We start from the raw sequence: 12,845 nt of genomic DNA on the forward strand, positions 1-12,845 counted from the left end.
ATCTGCCATGTATCCGCCCACTCACACAACCTGTCCAAGTCACCCTGCAGCCTTATTGCATCTTCCTCACAATTCACACAACCCCCCAACTTAGTATCATCTGCAAATTTGCTAATGGTACTTTTAATCCTTTCGTCTAAGTCATTAATGTATATCGTAAATAGCTGGGGTCCCAGCACCGAACCTTGCGGTACCCCACTGGTCACTGCCTGCCATTCCGAAAGGGACCCATTTATCCCCACTCTTTGCTTTCTGTCTGTCAACCAATTTTCTATCCATGTCAGTACCCTACCCCCAATACCATGTGCCCTAATTTTGCCCACTAATCTCCTATGTGGGACCTTGTCGAAGGCTTTCTGAAAGTCGAGGTACACCACATCCACTGACTCTCCCTTGTCAATTTTCCTAGTTACATCCTCAAAAAATTACAGTAGATTTGTCAAGCATGATTTCCCCTTCGTAAATCCATGCTGACTCGGAATGATCCCGTTACTGCTATCCAAATGCTCAGCAATTTCGTCTTTTATAATTGACTCCAGCATCTTCCCCACCACTGATGTCAGACTAACTGGTCTATAATTACCCGTTTTCTCTCTCCCTCCTTTCTTAAAAGCCTGACCCGCTGAGTTACTCCAGCACTCTGTGAAACGTCACCTATCCATGTTCTCCACAGATGCTGCCTGACTCGCTGAGTTACTCCAGCACTCTGTGTCTATCTGCGGTATAAACCAGCATCTGCATTTCTTCGTGTCTAAAGATGGCTTGGTTGCCGGGTAGATTAATTAAGACAAATTAATATTAAATTTATTTTAAATTCTTGTTGTGAAATCTATCTGTGCTCAGCTGGTGCAAGATGATCTGTGTGGAGTTTGCACGTTCTTCCTGAGACCACCTGGGTTCCTTGATGGTGTTCCCAAGTGGAACATGGAACAGCACAGGAACAGGCCCTTCGGCCCACAATGTCCGTGCTGTACACCATGCCAAGACCATCTTGGGCTTGTATACGCTGGAATTTAGGAAGGATGTGAGGTGATCTTATTGAAACATGTAAGATTATTAAGGGGTTGGACACGCTCGAGGCAGGAAACATGTTCCCAATGTTGGGGGAGTCCAGAACCAGGGGCCACAGTTTAAGAATAAGGGGTAGACCATTTAGAACGGAGATGAGGAAAAACTTTTTCAGTCAGAGTTGTGAATCTGTGGAATTCTCTGCCTCAGAAGGCAGTGGAGGCCAATTCTCTGGATGCTTTCAAGAGAGAGTAAGATAGAGCTCTTAATGATAGCGGAGTCAGGGGGTATGGGGAGAAGGCAGGAACGGGGTACTGATTGAGAATGATCAGCCATGATCACATTGAATGGTGGTGCTGGCTCGAAGGGCCGAATGGCCTCCTCCTGCACCTATGATCTATTGTCTATTATCTCTCATCAGCCTGCACGTGATCCATATCTCCCCATTCCCTGCATATCCATGTGCCTATCAAAAAACCTCTTGGTCCTAAATGGCCGAACCTTTACATACAAACATAGAAAATAGGTGCAGGAGGAGGCCATTCGACCCTTCGAGACAGCACCGCCATTCATTGTGATCACGGCTGATCATTCTCAATCAGTAACCCGTGCCTGCCTTCTCCCCATATCCCTTGATTCCACTAGTCCCTAGTGCTCTATCTAACTATCTCTTAAATCCATCCAGTGATTTGGCCTCCTCTGCCCTCTGTGGCAGAGAATTCCACAAATTCACAACAAATTCTCTGGGTGGAAAAGTTTCTTCTCACCTCAGTTTTAAATGGCCTCCCCTTTATTCTAAGACTGTGGCCCCTGGTTCTGGACTCCCCCCAACATTGGGAACATTTTTCCTGTATCTAGCTTGTCCAGTCCTTTTATAATTTTATACGTCTCTATCAGAACCCCTCTCATCCTTCTAAACTCCAGTGAATACAAGCCCAGTCGCTTCAATCTTTCCTTATATGACAGTCCCGCCATCCCGGGGATTAACCTTGGTGAATGGCGGTGCTGGGTCGAAGGGCCGAGCGGCCTCCTCCTACACCTATTGTCTGTTGTTTATTGTCTGTCACCCCTCTGCCTTCACGTGAACTATATCCCTCCACTCCCTGCATATCCATGTGCCTGTCCAAAAGACGCTTGGTCCTAAATGGCCAAGCCCTTGTTCTTAACCAGCGCATGTTGCGTGTGTGTTGCGTGTGCTTACCTGTGTGGGTGAGCATGTGTCGCTGGAGTGAGCTGGCCCAGGGGAAGAGGCGTGGGCAATAGGGGCAGGTGATCTTCTGCACAGAGTTGGAGTAGGAGTTCTTCTTGGCCTTGATGACCTTCATGGCCCTCTTGTCTCGGTCGTGGTGAAGGAGGTCAGGCCTGGTGTCCCCGGCCGCCGCTGCCGCTGCCGACTGGAGGTAGAGGCTGAAGTGGTTGGCGTCGGTGGTGACCAGCATCCTCTCCACGCTGGCAAACTCCGCGCCGGCATCTCCCTCAGGCGCCGGCCCGGTCACGGCCCCCAGCGCCGCCAGCCCCCCGCGGCCCCTCCTGAAGCGGACCCCCCTCCTCCTGCCCCTCCTCTTGGCCGCGCTGAGCGCCCCGTACAGAGCGCGGGCGGCCGGGTGCAGGGGCGGGGGGAAGGGGGGAGCTGCCTTGTCGGGGAGCGGCCCGGCGGACAGAGCCGGGAGGGGGAGGGGCAGGGAGAGCGGGGAGGGTCTGGGGGCGGCCACTTCTTGCCCCCGGACGGGGGGGGAGACAGGACGGGGTCTGCACTCCCCCTGCCCGGCCCCTCCCCCCCCACCTTCCCCCATCAGCAGCCCGGGGTGGGTGGAGACGGAGGAGATGATTTGGGCGATGGAGGCCAGGGGGGGCAACTCTTTGGGGGGAGGGGGGGGCGGGCAGGACGGGGGGAGGGGCGGGCTTGGGCTTGAGGGGCCGCAGCGGGAGGAGGGTAGAGCCGGGGGCCGGGAGAGCGGGGAAAGGCAGGGGGACTCTGCCGGGCCGGGGATTCCCCCCGCCGGCCCGTCGGACTTCCGCGGCCTTGCCCCGCCCTTTGTCCTTGGGCACGGACAGGTCGATGGGCTCGGCGCCGGCCTGGTAGGGAGGGGGGCTGGGCCAGTCCGAGGGGCGCACCTTGCGGGAGAAGTCCAGGGGCTCCTCGCAGAAGGGTGGCGTGGGCGGCCCCTCCGTCTTGAGGTAGCCGTTGTGGGGCAGGCGAAGAGGGCCCTGGTCGGGGCCGAGACCGGGAGTTTCGGGGCCGTTGTGAAGCTGGCGAAGAGGGCCCTGGTCGGGGCCGAGACCGGGAGTTTCGGGGCCGTTGTGAAGCTGGCGAAGAGGGCCCTGGTCGGGGCCGAGACCGGGAGTTTCGGGGCCGTTGTGAAGCTGGCGAAGGGGGCCCTGGTCGGGGCCGAGACCGAGAGTTTCGGGGCCGTTGTGAAGCTGGCGAAGAGGGCCCTGGTCGGGGCCGAGACCGGGAGTTTCGGGGCCGTTGTGAAGCTGGCGAAGAGGGCCCTGGTCGGGGCCGAGACCGGGAGTTTCGGGGCCGTTGTGGGGCTGGTGAAGAGGGCCCTGGCCGGGAGTTTCAGGTTCGTTGTGGGGCTTGTGAAGAGGGCCCTGCCCGGGAGTTTCAGGCCCACTGTGGGGCTGGTGAAGAGGGCCCTGCCCGGGGCCGAGACCGGGAGTTTCAGGGCCGTTGTGGGGCTGGTGAAGAGGGCCCTGCCCAGGGCCTGGGCCGGGAGTTTCGGCGCCGTTGAGCAGGCAGATGACAGTGCGCACGTGATTCTCGATCTCGCGCTCCTCCACGTGGGTATGCTGGCGCAGTAAGTGGCGCACGCAGTTGTTCTTGGTGGAGAAGCCTACGCTGCACTCACGGCACTCGAAGGGCTTGCGCTGGGAGCCGCTGTGGGTCCTCAGGTGGTGGCGCAGGGCCCGGTAGTACTTGAGGTCCAGCCCGCAGTACCTGCAGACGGTGTCGGGCGAGCGGAAAGACTCGGACAGCAAGCTGGGCCTGCACTCAGCGTACTCGATGTGCCGCTCGATCTCCTTGCGGCTCAGCTTGAGGTGCTTCTTCCTCAGGTGGCGCTCACAGTTGGCCTTGACCGTGAAGGGGTAGTGGCAGATCTTACAGATGAAGGGCCGCTCCCCGCTGTGCGTACGCAGGTGGCGGATCAGGGCGGCCTTGTCGGCCGCGATGTAGGTGCAGATGTTGCACTGGTACGGCGAGATGCCCAGGTGGGAGCGCACGTGGGCTTTCAGGACCCCCGAGAAGGCGAACACCTGGTCGCAGAAGCGGCAGGGATAGAGGACCTTCCTCAAGGCCGCTCCCTTCTTCACGTTCCCCCCCCCGGCCTTCAGCCCCACCGCCACCGCCTCCTTCCTGACCGCCCCGTTGACATCGCTAGGCCTCAGGGCTCCGGCCCTGGCCTCGGGCGGGCTCGCAGGCTCGCTCTTGGGCTGCACGCAGGGCCGAGAGCCGTCGGCAGGCCGCAGCTTCAGGTCCTGGGGCCGGGGGGAGGGGTCGGCCGAGGGCTTGACCAGCCGCAGAGGGGGTGGGTGGGGCAGGAGGGGGCGGCAGCCGGGCAGGCCCAGGTGGGCGGTCATCAGGGAGGCGGGCGTGGCATGCACCAGCACGGTGCAAGGAGGGGGCTTGGGCTTCAGGGGGGGCATCTGGCGGTACAGGGACTGGGTGGGGACGGACGGGGCTTTGGACAGGGGGGGCAGGCTGATGTGGGGCGGGGCGCCGGAAGCCATCTTGAGGATCTGCTGGATGTCGGCCAGCTCGATGGTGTCGCTGGATACGGGCCTGACCACCACGTTGCTGCCCGGCTGGATGGTGAAGGCCTTGGGCAAGGCGGCCAGAGAGAGGAGCTTGACCGCCTCGCTGTGCGGGGGGGCGAGGGGGGCGCTGCCGAGGCTGGGCTGCTTCCTGGCCGTGAAGTCCGGCTGCAGATTCCAGTGGGGCCGGTCCACCCACGCCTGTCCAAGGTCCTCCTGCTTGACCGTCCGGGTCGGGCCGGAGCGCTGCAATCCCAGCGCCGCCAGGAAGGACGTCTGCTCGCAGTCCGCCCGCCGTGCGGCCTCGTGTCCACCGCCCACCGCGGCAGCAGCGACGGCCCGGTGCGTGTGCGTGTGCATGTGCAGTCCCAGCGCCGCCAACATGGGGAACGCCTTGTTACACGTCTCGCACACGAAGCGGTGGAACTGGCTGGTACAGCGACGCAGGTTCACCTCCGACCACACCTGCAACACGCAGCACACGCGTCACACACGGGACACGGAGCAAAACACGCAGCACACGCATCACACACAGCAAAGCACGCAGCACAACACGCAACAAAACACGCAGCACACGCGTCACACACAGCAAAGCACGCAGCACAACACGCAACAAAACACGCAACACACACGCCACACGGCACATACAGCACAAAACGCAGCAAAACACGCAGCACAAGCGTCACATATGGGACACGGCACACGCAGCACACATGGGACAAGGCATACACAGCAAAGCACGCAGCACAACACGCAGCAAAACACGCAGCACACGCCTCACACACGGGACACGGCACACGCAGCAAAGCACGCAGCACAACACGCAGCAAAGCATGCAGCAAAACACACAACACGATACATGGAACACACAACAAGGAGCACAGAACATGCAGCACGCAACACGGAATATGGAACACGCAACGCAACACGGAGGGGAGGGAGAGGGAAAGGAGGGGAGGGGACGGGAGAGAGGAGGGGAGAGAGAGGGGGAGAGGATAGGGGAGGGGAGATGAGTAGAGGGGAGGAGAGGAGGAGTGGGAGAGAGGAGGGGAGGGGAGGGGAGAGGAGGTGAGTAGAGGGGACGTGTTTACCTGAGAGATGAGGGGACGGAAGGGGAGAGGAGGGGAGATGAGTAGAGGGAAGGGGTGGGGGTAGAGGGGAGGGGGAGGAGAGAGGGAAGGGGTGGGGGTAGAGGGGAGGGGGAGGAGAGAGGGAAGGGAGAGGATAGGGGAGAGGAGGTAGAGTGGAGGGGAGAGTGAGGGAGGGGAGAGGAGGTGAGTAGAGGGGAGAGGAGTGGGAGAGAGGAGGGGAGGGGAGGGGAGGGGAGAGGAGGGGGAGAGGATAGGGGGAGAGGGGAGGGGAGATGAGTGGAGGGGATGGGTTTACCTGAGAGATGAGGGGAGGGAAGGGGAGAGGAGGGAGAGAGAGGGGAGGGGAGAGGAGGGGAGGGAGAGAGAGGGGAGGGGAGAGGAGGGGAGGGGGAGAGAGGGGAGGGGAGAGGAGGGGAGGGAGAGAGAGGGGAGGGGAGAGGAGGGGAGTAGAGGGGACGGGTTTACCTGAGAGATGAGGGGGAACTTGTGGCAGGAGAAGTCGATGAAGGCCAGGTCGTGGAAGCCGCCGGGGATGGTGAGGTTGTTCTGGATGTAGGGCTGGCCGCTGGCGTCGGTGGGCAGCTGTCTGTGCACCAGGGCGTTGTGCCGCAATAACCCACGCTGGCTCTTGAAGCAGATACAACACAGGCCGCACCTAGACCCGCCCAGCGAGAGAACGCACGGGCAGTCAGTGCACAGCCTGCCATCACCCACTCACAACAGAATGGCGGGACAGACTAGATGGGCCGAATGGAGAGGACCTTTCCACTAGTGGGAGAGTCTGGGACCAGAGGGCACAGCCTCAGAATTAAAGGACGTTCCTTTTAGGAAGAGGATGAGGAGGAATTTCTTTAGTCAGAGGGTGGTGAATCTGTGGGATTCTTTGCCACAGACGGCTGTGGGTGAAGAAGGGTCTCGACCAGAAACGTCACCCATTCCCTCTCTCCACAGATGCTGCCTGACTCGCTGAGTTACTCCAGCACTCTGTGATACCAAGCCAGTGGATATATTTAAGGCAGACATACATAGATTCTTGATTGGTGCAGGTCATAGACTCATAGAGTGACACAGTGTGGAAACAGGCCCTTCGGCCCAACTCGCCCACACCAGCCAACAATGTCCCAGCTACACTAGTCCCACCTGCCTGCGCTTGGTCCATATCCCTCCAAACCGGTCCTATCCATGAACCTGTCCAACTGTTTCTTAAACGATGGGATCGTCCCAGCCACAACTACCTCCTCTGGCAGCTTGTTCCATACACCCACCACCCTCTGTGTGGAAAAGTTACCCCTCAGATTCCTATTAAATCTTTTGCCCTTCGCCTTGAACCTGTGTCCTCTGGTCCTCGATTCCCCTACTCTGGGCAAGAGACTCTGTGCATCTACCCGATCTATTCATAGAAAAACATAGAAAATAGGTGCAGGAGGAGGCCATTCGGTCCTTCGAGCCAGCACCGGCATTCATTGTGATCATGGCTGATCGTCCACAATCAGTAACCCGTGCCTGCCTTCTCCCCCATATCCCTTGATTCCACTAGCCCCTAGAGCCCTTAAATCCATCCAGTGAATTGGCCTCCACTGCCCTCTGTGGCAGAGAATTCCACAAATTCACAATTCTCTGGGTGAAAAAGTTTCTTCTCACCTCGGTTTTAAACGGCCTCCCCTTTATTCTTAGACTGTGGCCCCTGGTGCAGCGTAGGTTCACGAGGTTAATCCCCGGGATGGCTGGACTGTCATATGAGGAAAGATGGGAAAGACTGGGCTTGTATTCACTGGAGTTTAGAAGGATGAGAGGGGATCTTATAGAGACGTATAAAATTATAAAAGGACTGGACAAGCTAGATACAGGAAAGCTAGATACAGGAAAAATGTTCCCAAAACTGAGGTGAGAATGAACTTTTTCACCCAGAGAGTTGTGAATTTGTGGAATTCTCTGCCACAGAGGGCAGTGGAGGCCGATTCACTGGATGAATTTAAAAGAGAGTTAGAGCTCTAGGGGCTAGTGGAATCAAAGGATATGGGGAGAAGGCAGGCACGGGTTACTGATTGTGGATGAGCAGCCATGATCACAATGAATGCCGGTGCTGGCTCAAAGGACCGAATGGCCTCCTCCTGCCCCTATTTTCTATATTTCTAACATCCTCGTAAATCTTTTCTGAACCCTTTCAAGCTTGACAATATCTTTCCTATAACATGGTGCCCAGAACTGAACACAATATTCTAAATTGGTGTCAGGGGTTACGGGGAGAAGGCAGGAGAATGGGGTGAGGAGGGAGAGATAGATCAGCCATGATTGAATAGCGGAGTAGATTTGATGGGCCGAATGGCCTAATTCTGTTCATGTCATGCTTCCTATGAATATGTATAAGAAAGGCACAAAAAGCTGGAGCAACTCAGTGGGACTAGTAGCATCTCTGGAGAGATGGAATGGGCGACATTTCGGGTCGAGACCCTTCTTCAGACTGATGTCAGGGGAGGGGGCGGGATGTAGTCAGAGACAGGAAGACTGGTGGGAGAACTGGGAAGGGGAGGGATGGAGAGAGAGGGAAAGCAGGAACTATCTGAAGAACATGTGTATGGAACGAGCTGCCAGAGGAGGTAGTTGAGGCAGGGACTATCACAATGCAGCGACATTCAGACAGGTACATGGACAGGACAGGTTGGGAGGAATGTGGGCCATACACGGGCAGGTGGGACTGGTGTAGACGAGGCATGTTGGCCGGTGTACTAACGTTAGGGGTTGCCAACTTCCTCACTCCCAAATACGGGGCAAAGGGCGACGTCACCGCCCTGCGCCCCACGTGACCTCACCCAGCCAGCGGCCACGTGCTCCCGCTCCACCAATGGCGGCCGCCCGGGCCTACAGCGATCGGGCCTACAGTGTCCGGGCCTAGACTGTCCGGAACAAAAATGTCGGAAACCTAGAGTGTCGGGACCTAAACTATTGGGGCCTACAGTGTTGGGGCCTAATACAGTATTAGGCCCAGGGGGTGCTGTAGGACCGGACGCTGTACGCCCGGACACTGTAGGCCCGGACACTGTAGGCCCGGACACTGTAGGCCCGGACACTGTAGGCCCGGGCACTGTAGGCCCGAACGTTGTAGGCTCGGACACTGTAGGCCCTGACACTGTAGTCCCGAACGTTGTAGGCTCGGACACTGTAGGCCCTGACACTGTAGTCCCGGACAGCGTAAGCCTGGGCACCGCCTAACGGAGGTTGCGTAGCACCCCGCCTCCCGGCCCTGGCGGCCGCCATTGGTGGAGCGGGAGCACATGGCCGCTGGCTGGGTGAGGTCACGTGGGACGTGGGGCGGTGACGTCACCTTGTCCCGTATTTGGGAGTGAGACAGTCGGCAACCTCCTACTAACACGGGACAAATGAGGGCGGTTCCATACGGGACGTCCCGTCTGATCCGGGACGGTTGGCGGCCCGAGGTGACGTACACACGATGGTGACGCACGGCGGGCCATGGGCTCACCTGAGGGTGGAGTCTGGGTGTGTTTCCATGTGTGACTCCAGTCCATACTTGCAGATGAAGGTCTTCAGACACACGGGGCAGTGCAGGACCTCCTCAGTCTTCCTCTCCTCCTCCGTCTCAGACGCACTCTCTCGCGTGACCTGGACCAGGGGCATGTGGGGGTGGGGGGAGAGAGGGGGGGGAGGGAGGGGAGAGGGGGGAGAGAGGGGGAGACGGGGAGAGAGGGAGAGAGGGGAGAGAGAGGGAGAGGGGGGAGAGAGAGTGGAGAGAGAGGGAGAGAGAGGGGAGAGAGAGAGGGGGAGAGAGGGGGGAGAGAGGGGGGGAGACGGGGAGAGAGGGGGGGAGAGAGGGAGAGAGGGGAGAGAGGGGGGAGAGAGAGTGGAGAGATAGGGGGGAGATGGGGAGAGAGAGGGAGAGAGGGAGAGAGGGGAGAGAGAGGGAGAGAGGGAGAGAGGGGAGAGAGGGGGGAGAGAGGGGAGAGAGGGGGGGAGAGAGAGAGGGGAGAGAGGGGGAGAGGGAGGGGAGAGAGGGGAGAGAGGGGAGAGAGGGGGAGAGAGGGGCAGTGAGGGAGAGAGGGGAGAGTGGAGAGAGAGTGGAGAGAGAGGGAGAGAGGGGGAGAGGGAGGGGAGAGGGGGAGAGAGGGGGAGAGGGAGGGTGAGGGGGAGAGGGAGGGGAGAGGGGGAGAGGTGGGAGAGAGGGGAGAGAGGGGAGAGAGGGGGAGAGAGGGGCAGTGAGGGAGAGAGGGGAGAGTGGAGAGAGAGTGGAGAGAGAGGGAGAGAGGGGGAGAGGGAGGGGAGAGGGGGAGAGAGGGGGAGAGGGAGGGTGAGGGGGAGAGGGAGGAGAGAGGGGGAGTGAGGGGGAGAGAGGAGGGGAGAGACCTCCATTAAACATCAACACAAGAATGTTCACTTTATAACAAAATGCTACATGGTGTATAAAATCATAAAGGGACTGGACAAGCTAGATGCAGGAAAAATGTTCCCAATGTTGGGGGAGTCCAGAACCAGGGGCCACACAGTCTAAGAATAGAAACGTAGAAACATAGAAAATAGGTGCAGGAGGAGGCCATTCGGCCCTTCGAGCCACCACCGCTATTCATTGTGATCACGGCTGATCATCCACAGTCAATAACCCGTGCCTGCCTTCTCCCCATATCCCTTGATTCCACTAGCCCCTAGAGCTCTATCTAACTCTCTCTTAAATCCATCCAGTGAATTCGCCTCCACTGCCCTCTGTGGCAGAGAATTCCACACATTCACAACAAATTCTCTGGGTGAAAAAGTTTTTCCTCATCTCTGTCCTAAATGGCCTCCCCTTTATTCTTAAAACTGTGTGTCCCCTGGTTCTGGACTCCCCCAACATGGGGAACATGTTTTCCTGCATCTTGCCTGTCCAATCCCTGAAGAATGATGTATGTTTCTGTAAGACCCCCTCTCATCCTTCTAAATCCCAGTGATTACAAGGACAACATTGTCTGGCGCAGACAGCTGGGAAGCAGCCTGCCTCTGACCCTGTCTCTACACCTGTCCCCACTGAAGCCAGGCGATTACCAGCGACTCTGCCCAGCACACAACAAGCCTGTAGCCCCAATCTAACGGCCAACACCAACTGCAACTTACAGAAGGATGAGAGGGGACCTTATAGAGACGTATAAAATTATAAAAGGACTGGACAAGCTGGATGCAGGAAAAATGTTCCCAATGTTGGGGGAGTCCAGAACCAGGGGCCACAGTCTAAGAATAAAGGGGAGGCCATTTAAGACTGAGGTAAGAAGAAACTTTTTCACCCAGAGAATTTGGTGTGAATCTGTGGAATTCTCTGCCACAGAGGGCAGTGGAGGCCGATTCACTGGATGGATTTAAAAGAGAGTTAGATAGAGCTCTAGGGGCTAGCGGAATCAAGGGATATGGGGAGAAGGCAGGCACGGGTTACTGATTGTGGATGATCAGCCATGATCACAATGAATGGCGGTGCTGGCTCGAAGGGCTGAATGGCCTCCTCCTGCACCTATTTTCTGTGTTTCTAACCAGCTGGTGAAAACACTGACAGGGGCACTGAGACACCACTGTGGTACCGAACACACTTGGGTGCAAGTGTCAAAAGTTAGAAATGGTTCAGAGAAGATTGACGAGGATGTTGCCAGGACTAGAGGGTGTGAGCTACAGGGAGAGGTTGAGTAGGCTGGGTCTCTATTCCATGGAGCGCAGGAGGATGAGGGGAGATCTTATAGAGGTGTACAAAATCATGAGAGGAATAGATTGGGTAGATGCACAGAATCTCTTGCCCAGAGTAGGGGAATCGAGGACCAGAGGACACAGGTTCAAGGGAAAGGAGGAAAGATTTAATAGGAATCTGAGGGGTAACTTTTTCACACAGAGGGTGGTGGGTGCATGGAACAAGCTGCCAGAGGAGGTAGTTGAGACTGGGACTATCCCACCGTTTAAGAAACAGTTGGACAGGTACATGGATAGGACAGGTTTGGAGGGATATGGACCAAGCGCAGGCAGGTGGGACTAGTGTAGCTGGGACATTGTTGGCCGGTGTGGGCGAGTTGGGCCGAAGGGCCTGTTTCCACACTGTATCACTCTATGACTAAAGACCTTAGGGGGTGGAAATGTCCAAGACTGAGGGCACAGTTGTGGGGTGAGAGGGGCAAAGTTTACAGGAGGTGTGCGGGGCAAGTGTTTTACACAGAGGGGGGTTGGGGGCCTGGTACGCACTGCCAGGGGTGGGGGTGGAGGCAGATACGATAGTGGTGTTTTCAGAGGCTTTTGGACAGGCACATGGATACGCAGGGAATGGAGGGATATGGATCACGTGCAGGGAGAGGGGAGATGGTCATGGCATCATGTCAAAGTCATTCACTACTGAACAGCATGGCAACAGGCCCTTCGGCCCACTGAGACCATGCCAACCAGTGATCACCCCCATACATTAACACTATCCTAAACACTCGGGGCAACTTACAGAAGGCAATTAAGCACAGGGAGAAAACTATGCAGTGGAGTTGCTGCCTCACAGCGCCGGAGACCCGGGTTCCATCCCCACTACGGGTGCTGTCTGTACGGAGTTTGTACGTTCTCTCCCCGTAACCTGCGTGGGTTTTCTCCGGGCGCTCCGGTTTCCTCCCACACTCTAAAGACGTGCAGGTTTGTAGGTTAATTGGCTTCGGTAAAAAATTGTAAATTGTCCCTAGTGTGTGTAGGATAGTGTTAGTGTGCGGGGATCGCTGGTCGGCGCGGACTCGATGGGTCTGTTTCCAGCTCTGTATCTCTGTACAACACAGTGGACACGGCGAGAGAGGTCACAAGGGAATGTGATAGGAGCAGAATTAGGCCATTCGGGCCATCGAGTCTACTCCACCATTCAATCATGGCTGATCTATCTCTCCCTCCTAACCCCATTCTCCTGCCTTCTCCCCATAACCCCTGACACCCGTACTGATCAACAATCTATCTATCTCTACCTTAAAAATACCCACTGACTTGGCCTCCACAGCCGTCTGTGGCAAA

General features: G+C 57.2%; 1 protein-coding gene across 1 annotated transcript in view; it reads right to left on the reverse strand.

The window, feature by feature from the left end:
- Nucleotides 1–12,845, reverse strand: part of rreb1a (ras responsive element binding protein 1a) — a 61,159-nt gene that overhangs the window by 22,711 nt on the left and 25,603 nt on the right. Inside the window, 4 exon segments of the mRNA XM_078413832.1 lie at nt 2,210–2,900; nt 2,902–5,229; nt 6,321–6,510; nt 9,334–9,473. Of these exon segments, the coding sequence (XP_078269958.1) occupies nt 2,210–2,900; nt 2,902–5,229; nt 6,321–6,510; nt 9,334–9,473 (3,349 nt within the window).

The sequence above is a fragment of the Rhinoraja longicauda genome, chromosome 2, assembly GCF_053455715.1.
Source record: "Rhinoraja longicauda isolate Sanriku21f chromosome 2, sRhiLon1.1, whole genome shotgun sequence".
Classification (NCBI taxonomy): Eukaryota; Metazoa; Chordata; class Chondrichthyes; order Rajiformes; family Arhynchobatidae; genus Rhinoraja; species Rhinoraja longicauda.